Genomic DNA, 10,698 nt, shown 5'->3' with positions numbered 1-10,698 from the left:
CACAGAGTTTCCATTCTATCCAGAACTATCATTACCTGAAATACACAACTATCACTTGCATAATCCAAAATGAATTTTACTGTTTGGGGCATATTTTTATATGATGTCCAACCAAAATTGCTCTAAACTCTTCTTGAATGTAACATGTTGAGCTAAATATTGGATGAAATTACATTTGATATAGTGTCTTAACATTTATGATAATGATCTTGCGAAAATGACAAGGAACCGGTCATTTCTGTAAACAAAGTCCAGAAATTCACATGTTTTATTTCAAAACACAATAACAACTGAATTTATCTTGGACTGTGAGGTCTGAGCTGAGGTGGACGGTGTTAATAAGATGTCACAATTTTAAGGGACAGGATGAAGTTATTTTTAGATTGTAATTAACCATCCTGAATCCTCTGAAACATCTGAATCCCTCGTGCCAGCGGTGGTCCTCGTTAAGTCTCTTCCAGCTCCTCCCTCTGCTGTCCACAGGGGGATTAGGCGTTATCTGTAGTCGAGAGAAAAAACATTACTGGAAAGTATAGTACAGACAGTGGCGTAGCTTTGTGTTGTTACATTAGTAACTGAGCTGGATGTTAACATACGTACAGACTACACCTTTTACATGAAAAGGGTCTGCCACCGTGCTAGCAGCCGGACTGAATGTTTAGCGGGTGAATAGTTTAGCGTGTTAGCATGCCACATTTTGTAACTGGTGCTAAATGCTAAGTGCAGCTGAGGTTGTTGGGTACGTGATTGACCCGACAATGATGCTCAAGCTCGCTCAAGGCAATCAAGGGTAGCATGGTTCATCTTCTGGGGAACATGAATGTTTGTCACATATTTTGCGGCCATCCATCCTGTAATTGTTGATCAAAAACTAAATGTCAACCTCAAGGGTGCTAGAGGAGTGATTAATATATTGACTGAGTCATTTAAATTATTTGTTTGAGAAAGGGGTCATGACCTCAGTAAATCTTTGGGGTCGGACTGGTGCCAGCTGTATTGAAGTCTATGGGATATGTACAGAGAAAGGCACTAAAACCCAATATATCTTCAACGTATTACTTCTAATGAAGAAATACCTCCAGAAAATTAAAGTACGCGCTGCAGAGAGTAGGTTAACCACTGATATGAAACCTTTCACCTTTCCTCCTGCCAACATCCTGGACTCCACGCTTTTCCCTATCTCCTCCTTTCCTCCTGCTAAATATCCTCATTCCGGCCAGTGTCTTCCTCTCCCAGCTCTCCGCCCTCCCCTTCACTCTGGTACCTTTGCCCTCCACCTGGAAGTCCTCGGGCAGCAGCTTGTCCTGCCGGCTGCCCAGGCTGAAGGCCACCATGGAGAGGATGAGCGAGTCCATGATGCTGATAATGGCCAGGATGTAGGCCCAGCGCACCGTGCAGTTGCCCAGGGTGTATTTGTCGGTCCGCTGGCCACACATGCGCTTCACCTGCTCCGAGTCCCAGCCGTCAGGATAGATCATACAGCCAATCACCATGCAGGTACCTGAGAGCGAGGGAGGCACAGGAGAGAGGATTTAGACCTCACTGCCATCAGCAGTAGCTGTCGATTTATTCAAATTAATACACAAACTTCAGAGGATTTTGATGTGGGTGCTATTCTTTAGTACAAATTTGAGGTACTTGAGTATATTCTTTTAATGCCACTTCACTGCTGTACATGTGAGAGCTGACATTACAAGGGTACTTTGCAAATTAATATTTTTGCAGGCAAAAAATGTGGCTTTATAATAAAAAGTAACCAACTATAAGTATAAGAAGTGTTGTAAAAGTACCTGTCATTCTTCAGTAAAAGAAAGATATCGTGTGAAAATGTTACTTTGGCAAAGTGAAAATCAACCATACAATATCACTTGGATAAAAGTTGTGAAGTATCTGATATCAAATCTACTTAGGTTTCAAAAAAGTACAAGTTAAAGTAAATTATACATATATTTAAATTTTTGTTTATACTGGATACTATTGGTCTGCTATTATTATCTGGTCTGATATCAGAATGAAGGTTTTTTTTCTTATTCAGTTGGTGATCAAATAACTTCATATAGAAACGTGCTGTTTTGGCTCTGATGCAGTGTGCAGTCTGCAAAGTCACTTAAGTTATCAACTTAATATACTGCAATAAAAAGTGCAATATCTGTCTCCAAAATGTAGTGGAAATTGTACTTATGTCCAGTGCTTGAGTAAATGTACTTAGTTTCATTCCATCGATGCATACAAGTAGAGCTGAAACATAAACTGATTGACAGCAAATTAATTGCAGTTTATTTTGAGAATCACTTTTTTTTATGTAAAACATTTCATGGTTTTCAGCTTCTCCAATGTGAACATGTGATGATTTTGCTTTTCTCAATCTCAAATTGTTTGTAATCGTCTTGTGGTCATCTTGCAGTCCAGGACATTTCTCACTATTTTCTAAATGGTTGATTGATGGAGAAAATAATCAGCATATTGATCCATAATTGATATAATCAGTAATTGCGGTGCTGTACAAAATATTTCAAAATCAGCTCCACATCAACAAACTGACACTGTAAACCAACGTTTTAACATTACTGAATGAGTCATATAATAATATAATGATATACAATATAAAAGTAAAGCAGTCACATGGGACATTTTCTGTATGAAGTACTTTTACTGATAATCTAAGCACATTTTCCTGATCTTACTTACATACTTGAGCAATATTTTCATCGCAGGAATTTCGCTTTTAAATGTGTAGTATTGTATTTTTCCATTGTGGTTTTAGTGCTTCAACTGAATTAAGGATCTAAAATACTTCCTTCACTGACTGTGTTTGATTTTTATGTAACGAAATGTTGACTGGTAGGAGAGCGTCTTGCTGCTGTAGACGGGCAACATCACAAACCACCTTGTCCACCTCCACCGTCGAAACAAAGAACAAAACAAAGACGCCACCAGAGAAATTAAACAGCCTCTATATACACACTCCTCACATTCAGGTACACACACACACACACACGCGCACACACACACACACACGCGCACACACACACACACGCACGCACACACACACACACACACACACACACACACACACACACACAGGTGAGTTGCCTAGCAATTCCATCTCAGCTCCAGAAAGATGAACTTGTTCATCCATTATTGATTGTGCAGACAGACAGCCGCCCACCTCAGCATGAAGGGCCATGCAAGGTATCAGGTGATGAGGTGAAACATTACCGCACACACACATGCACACGCACACAAACACACCTCGCTTTCACTTTCTGAGCCTCAGACACCTTCACTGACTTGTGTTCTCACGCTCACTTTCTCAGGTTTCTTCCTGACTATAAGATAGATAAATGATTTAACTGTAGCTTCTCACCTGGAAGTTAAATGTTGACGCAACCTGAAATCAGCAGGGCTCAGTTATTCAATTACATTATATCAATATATCAATATATATATATATATATCAATATCTATATATATATATATATATATATATATATATATATATATATATATATATATATATATATATATATATATATATCAATATATATATATATATATATATATATATATATATATATATATATTCTTTTTTTTCTCCTGGGTTTTGGTATCTTTAAATGCAAAATGCAAAACCTCTTATGTGACCTCGAAGTAATCCTTTCAGACTAATTTAGAGAGCGGGCTGGATTCTAAAGAAATAATTATACAACTAGATACAATTAGAGGCTGTGTGTAATATACAGGCACAAAGAGTCTGGCATTCACTGAGGCACACACACTGAGGGGCAGGTGTGAGGGAGCAGGCTGAGGAGAAAGTGTAACAGCACACCTCCAGGTTAGTCTCATTATTTGTTTCATTACAGGCTCGTCCTTTCACTTGCAGCTACATCTGTTCACAAGCTGCTTCACGTTGCACAAAACAGACTCAGGTTTCAATTCTGACCTTGTGCCTGTGTGTGTGTGTGTGTGTGTGTGTGTGTGTGTTCAACAACAGAGAAGTCGCTGGAGGTTTTTACTGAAATCACCATTTGAAATCATCACTTTGGTCTTTCATTGATGTTCTGGTCTGACCTCTGATTATCCCAGACAAAGTTTTTTATTGTTCTCCTGCGGGACCCTGTTAATGCTGGCGTGTGGTTTTCCTTGTATTTCTGCATGAGGCTCAGATGTACTCCACTTTTTTCCAAGAATAACCAAAGGGCCAGTGATAAGCGGGGCCAGATGTCCTGAAATATCTCACTTTATATTCCACATACAGCTACAGTTATTACTTACACATCAGATCTACACAGAAAACCGGCACATTTTTAGAATGATACATTGTGAAGAAATAACAGCCCAGCCCAATACTTTTGTAGCCTTCTCGGTGTGTAACTGATTATTCAAAAGTTAGACCAAGTAAGATTTTCTATGTTTTCAAGACTTGCTTAAATGAACAGAGCTGAATAAATAACTCATTCAGAACTCAATAACTGTAATTGGTTTTGTTCCACGCTTTTGGGGTTAGAATTATGCATGAAGGGGAAGATTGAGTGCTATGATGTACTATAAAAAGGTCCTTGCCGGTGATGTAATATACAGCAAATGCACTGGAGATGCAGAAAAGCCACAGGATTTTTTTTCACTTTTTATCAAGGCTAACTTTTCGTTGTTGTCTTTTTATTAACTGGCGAAAAAAGGGCTTCCATACATATGCAACCCATTATTTGTAAAAAATTAAGTTGAGAACTATCTTTCTGTATTTTCTTCTTGGTTTTTGCACTACTTTTGTTTTGTATATGAAATGTTAGTTTTACTTCAAAGACCACAACTTGAGACAAAATTTTTAAAGGTGCAACATGTAGGAATTGACCACATAGTAAACGTATCCTCAAAACAAATGTGGGCAGCGGCATATCGCCAGAGAGACCGCCAACTGCTGCCTACTGTCGTGCAGTTAGCTAGTTAGCACAGTTAGCTGTGCAGCTAGCAGTCTAGACTGGGAGCTCAGAGCACTGTTGGTGATAACATTGGTAGCACGGAGCTTTGGGGTAGCTGGTTAGCATGCTACCCTCGATAGATATCTCTGCAAAATCAGAACTGTTGTTCTCTCAGTTTGTCTTGACAACCTTTTTTTTTTTTTTTTTTTTTTTTTTTTTTAAAGGTGCACTATGTAGTTTTGGGGAAGAAACTTTAATCAAAAGAGAAAAATCATCCTTGACTGTTTCTTTAATAGCTAAACAAACAAAATTAGCAAACTTTTTGTTTTTATGACAAAATAAATAAACTGAATGAAAATGTCATACTGTTTTACTTTGTTTATATGTGGCGGACCCTGCCACCTTTCTAGCTTCAAACAGTGTTCTGGGAACCGTATCCTCCTCTGAGAACAGCTTGTTTATTCAATCATGGAAAAAAGGTCCCTGAGTTTGTTTTATTACCTCATTAATATTTGAGTTTGAATCTCTTCTCCGAAACCACACAGTGCCCCTTTAACGTTCTCACCTAAACTTCTCTCACAGTGACCTGCACCTGGCTACGAACTCTGGTCAACTCACTGGAGGCCAGCTGCATCCAGGCGCAGATCTTGTACACGCTCCCCGCGTTGCAGAAGAAGAAGAGGCTGAAGCAGACGATGCTGCCCACCACCAGCAGCATGGAGATCCCCACGAAGAACATGGCCGTCTTGAAGGCGCCGGACGGGATGGAGCCGAAGTCCAGCGCGCTCCCTTTGCAGGTGAGCTCCGAGGTGAGCGCGTTCCCGATGCAGTAGTGGAAGAGGCCAAAGTAGCCGGCCTGCGGCGTGTTCACGCTGTCCCCGATCCAGTAGGGCTGGATGAACACCACCACGGTGATGACGGCGAAGGTGATGGTAAACACCGTCCACAGCACGCCCACGGCGCGCGCGTTACGCACGTAGTTGGTGTGGTAGATTTTGGCTGCCTCCTGCGCCGGAAGCATCGCTCCTCCACGGGTGTAAACAAGTTTGGGAAAACCTCGTTGTTGCGTTTTCTGTTGTCTGTAAAAGTGCTAAAAAGCGAACAGGTAACAGCCTTTATCCTCTCGTTACAACAGGAGCATTCTTTAAAACCCCTCTTGCTGGATGAAATATCAATCTAACATTAGAAATAACTCCACAGAGGAAATGTGTCTCCACACACCAACGTACTCTGTCCAGTGCGTTTAAATCGCATCTGTGTCAGCTGTGTTTCCTCTCAAGGGGGAGGCTGTGGTCTTCAGATAATGAATGATTAATGGTTAAATGATCCACAGAGTCGAGTAACACTTCTGATAAGTGGCTGTTCTCCTTTCACTTTTGAAGGTGCACTATGTCGTTTCAGGGAAGACCTTTTAAGAGAGAGAGAAAGATCTTCATTGACTGATTCTTCGACGAACCTTATAAACAGATTGTCTTTGTTTTCATGACTGAATAAACCAAATAAGCAAACTGACCTTAAAGGACAACACGGTTTCATACTGTTTTCCTCTGTTTATATTTGGCGGACCCTGCCACCTGTCTAGCTTCAAACTGTGTTCTGGGTGCCTTATTTTCCCCTGAGAACAAGCTTGTTTATTCAGTCATGAGAAAAAATGAATATTTCCGAGTCTGTAGTACTACACAGTGCCTCCTTTAAGGTCACAGGCTCTCATCGCTTTAATTTATTAAAGTGTTTAAAAGTTATCTTGGTCAGACCAACATCAAGTTTCATGTTTAATTTGCTCAAGACAAATGAAATAATGTGTCCACGATGTTTCAAGTCCGTCTTATATGCTCCTATTTATATTAAAATGTTACTACTTTGCCCACACAGGTCACACATCATTTTGTTGTGTGCTCTGCGATCCTTGCCACATACCAACTGTCCTGTTACTTCAGATCCAGCGACTCCCCATCACCTCACCTCCACCGCCTACCTGTTCACCAGTTCACACTTCTCCTCATCAGCACTGTAGTAGGATTTACATACCGGCCCATTTCTACTCATTCCTGGCTTTTCGGCCTTATTTTCTGCCTCACCCCTTTTTAGGATAAGTTTGTCTGTTTTTATTTGCCCTCCTGATTTTGACTTTTGTCTATTTCGGGCCATTAGTACACATCGACTTTGACATATCTTAATCGGCTACTATTCAAAAATTGCAGCTGTCTTTGAATAAACTGGTGAGCCAATGATGGAAACACACCCCAGGTGACTTGTATGTACTACAGTCTCACACCAGATGGAGCTACTGAGCTTCAGTGTAACTACATCACCATGCCAGTGATTCTGAACCCGGTTGAGGTTTCCACAAATCCCCTTCCAGACAGTCACCAAGCTGGGTGTTCATGAGTCTTTGATCACACAGATTAAGAAGAATAAAGTGACTAATTAACCAACCCAGTGGGGTTCATCTGAAGGAAACTGACAGGGTTTGAACCTCGTACCTTCACCGAACAAGGCAGATGTGTTTCTATTAACCATCACAGATACAAGGGTATCTGTGTATATGTTGCCCCGATATACGCTGATATCAAACCTTTTTTCCTTAGAGATTATTGTGCATTATTGTGCAAAAGATGCTTCGGAGTAATTAAATAATTGAATTCAAGTAAGTTTACTGTTTTAGTGCCCTGATGTCCTTTTAGACGATAAAGATTATTATTAAAAGGTTAAAAAAAAAAATCCTCCCTTTTTTATATCTTTGTCACAATTGTTTGACGACAACATTTGAGGGATTGTTGCAACAATGTGTGTGTATTGGCTGACATATCAGTCTCAAAATTCTTGACTTCCTTTTATCGGCATCAGCGCCAAAAAAAATTACATTTCAGTTCACTTGTGGGTAGGTGTCAAGTGTCAATGGTGGAGTAAATATAAATAGAGTAAATGACTATTAACTACAGCTCTCATATAAATGTATTAGACTTAACAGTACAATATTTCCCTGGCCTATAAACCCTTGAGCTTGTGTAAGAGAATGTCATACTTTCCTCCTTTCCTTCTGATGTTGTGTATTCACTCGATCGTCATCATCAATCATGGGGAAAAACCCAGCATGATATGTCACGTCTGCTGCGTTTATTTCAGCAACATTAAATGATCATGTCGATGTATCGTCACAGTCACATGTGGGCTGTGAATGCAGTTATGTCCACAACAACAAAAGAGGAGTTGTGCTGCTGCAACGTAACTCATTCGGTCGCTGCATAGTGTTTTTCCATGTTGCTGTTCCATGCTTTTGTTCTCGGTGTTGGCCCAGATACTGCTGCACTGCAACAACACATGACTGTATTGACTTAAAGAAGCCTTTTCACGTGCTCGATGCTGACATATTTGACCTGTCGTTAGCCTTCAGGTCCTAATCAGCCGATCCTTAGTTGTACAAAGCCTCTATCAGACTCCCTGGAGCCTGATTCTTGACCTTGAATCCATCATTTCCCCTGAATCATGTCTGTGATGTTCAGCCTGCTTCATATTCTTCTTTACTGTTTGAACACATGTAATGGGTTGACACATCTGCAGCGGTGTGTGTGTGCATGTGTGTGTGTGTGTGCGCGCATGTCTTTGTGTGCCCATGTCTTTGTGTGTGGGCGCTGGCGTGTCAATGCACTTAGCTTTATTAAGTGATACCGCCCCAGAGTGAGAGGCAGGCTGTTTATAATCAAGTTATTCAGGAGCAGCAATCCAATTTCCCCATGCAGAATGGAGTAAGATTTCGTGTGTGCGTGTGTGAGAGTGTGTGTGTGAAGCCTGTAGACGAGACAGAGGATGGGATTTGATGCTTTTCCTTTGCATTTTTATTTTTTTATATTGTGCGTTTGTACATGCCTGCGTTTGTTCTCCAAGTGGATGCATCAACTATGACTGTCCATATCAGTGAGAAGACTGCGAATCATGACTGACACCGGTCTTAGCTAAACTAAATTAAACACTTTTTGTTTTACTAAGTCTTTAAATAGAAACTGATTTAAAAAGTTATCTGTAGAGCTCTGTCACTTTGCCTTCGAGAGGAATTTAGGACTCTGGTGATGCTCCTTATCTTCCGTTTCGCCTCAGGTGGATGCCGTGCGTACGTGTGTGTAATTAACCCTTTGATAACCCCATTAGGCCTATTTGCTCCGAAAGCCTCTGAGAGCACAAAGAAGCTTTTCTGCCATTTCAGCATCTCTTCCTGTCCCTTTCTGCCTGCCTGCCTGCCTGCTCCGGAGGCTGTTTCCATAGAAACAGGGTGCAGGATTGCCCTCGCAGAAATGAGTCGGGGCAGGATGACAAGAGAAGATGAGCACACTGAATAATTAGGTAATTGTACTGATTTAACGACAGGTAGTTAGTCGGTGAAACTAGCTTGTGATCTCACTTTCATGAACCATTAAAATTCTGTTGTGTCAGGAAATGTTTGTTTTTTTAATCCAGAATTCACAAAACATACTTTTTCTCACTTTTAAATAAAGTCGGGGCAGCTTCTCTCTGAAGGTGTGTGTGATGGGGGGTTGTAAGCTGTCACAGATGGACTCCATTAGTCAATGTGTGAGTAAAGGCATGCAGTGGGCTCGGGGCAGGGGACCGAAGAACAACCACTCCTTGTTGACCTCCTCCTCTCATCCCACACACGCACATACAAACACACACACACACACACACACACACACACACACACACACACACACACACACGCTCTGGCCTCATGCCCTGTGATGCAGCAGTAACTCAGTCAATGAGTGTCACCACCTCTCTGAAACACCCCGAGGCTGCTGCAGCCACTACGAGCCACCCTCCAGCCTCCACCCCGGCTGCTGCCTGGTCACAGCCAAGGAGGAAGCATCGGAGCCTGGGCAGAAATGGACCAAAGTGTGGGTCAGCCTGTGCCCCCTGGGTTGGAAGCTGGAATGTAGGTCTGCTCGACAGGGGATCATGTTTCTGACTCATTGCCGATCGCTCACCACTCTTACATCCCTCTGTGACTGGTGATCAGTGTGTGAATAGTTTTATGAACATCCATTATATCAGGGAATGATATCAAACCATGTGTCATCATATCGGGATACATCTAAAATGTTTGTTTGCTGCAAGTGCTACAGTTTCCTTCACAGATTTAGATTAAACACACCACAAGGAACTTTTAACTGCTTATGAAACAGTCTCACTTTAACACTGATGCTTTTACATGACCTACGAGACCAGGAGGAAGATGAGCTATTTGTGTATAATTCTTGGGGTCTAATAAATCATAAAACAACTTTTTTTTTTATGACACAGTGCTGAGGAGGCACTGAGGATTCTCATGGGCTGAGGAGAGAAGCTGCTCTGTAGTCTGATGGAACATTATGGCACTAGAACAGTTTACTCGTCTCAACTTCATCATATTAGAGTTATTAATCTTACATTTCCACAAATAGCCAAATCACCACGTCCTCATGCACCCTGCAAGCTGCTGTTATATAAATAGTATAACAAAAAAGTTACCTGTTTGTTTCACTCCATTTAAGAGCAAATGCAGGCGCTGACCAGATCAAGATCTTCAAATACGAGGCGGGGGGGCTCATACTGCTTTTGTCCACAGGGGGCTCCAAAATCTGCAAACAATTAAGCTCCTTGTAGCAGCTTTAAAAAGAATACTTAAAACATTAGTGAAACATACTTTCTTGCCAGAGTCAGGGGAAAAAATAGATACCACTCTTATATGTGCCACTAAATAAGAAATGCTACAGCCAGCTCTAAACACAGCTGATAAACCACGCTG

The 10,698-nt window shown here is 41.2% G+C and overlaps 1 protein-coding gene across 1 annotated transcript; it reads right to left on the bottom strand.

The window, feature by feature from the left end:
- Positions 1–232: 232 nt before the first annotated feature.
- On the bottom strand, positions 233–6,157 carry lhfpl5a (LHFPL tetraspan subfamily member 5a). The gene is made up of 3 exons (XM_030420288.1): positions 5,538–6,157; positions 1,265–1,501; positions 233–499 (listed from the first exon to the last, which is right to left on the bottom strand). The coding sequence occupies exons 1-3, from the start codon at positions 5,938–5,940 to the stop codon at positions 489–491; spliced, it is 651 nt and encodes a 216-aa protein (XP_030276148.1). The 5' UTR covers positions 5,941–6,157; the 3' UTR covers positions 233–488.
- Positions 6,158–10,698: the final 4,541 nt, after the last annotated feature.

Source organism: Sparus aurata, chromosome 6, assembly GCF_900880675.1.
Source record: "Sparus aurata chromosome 6, fSpaAur1.1, whole genome shotgun sequence".
Lineage (NCBI taxonomy): Eukaryota > Metazoa > Chordata > Actinopteri > Spariformes > Sparidae > Sparus > Sparus aurata.
This window is presented reverse-complemented; position numbering and strand designations above follow the sequence as displayed.

What these genes read in the sequence shown, in the direction of transcription:
- lhfpl5a (XM_030420288.1), bottom strand. Translation starts at nt 5,940, where the DNA reads ATGCTTCCGGCGCAGGAGGCAGCCAAAATCTACCACACCAACTACGTG. An exon ending in CTGGATGCAGCTGGCCTCCA is followed by an intron (nt 1,502 to 5,537) that starts GTGAGTTGACCA and finishes CCTCGCTCTCAG; the next exon opens with GTACCTGCATGGTGATTGGC.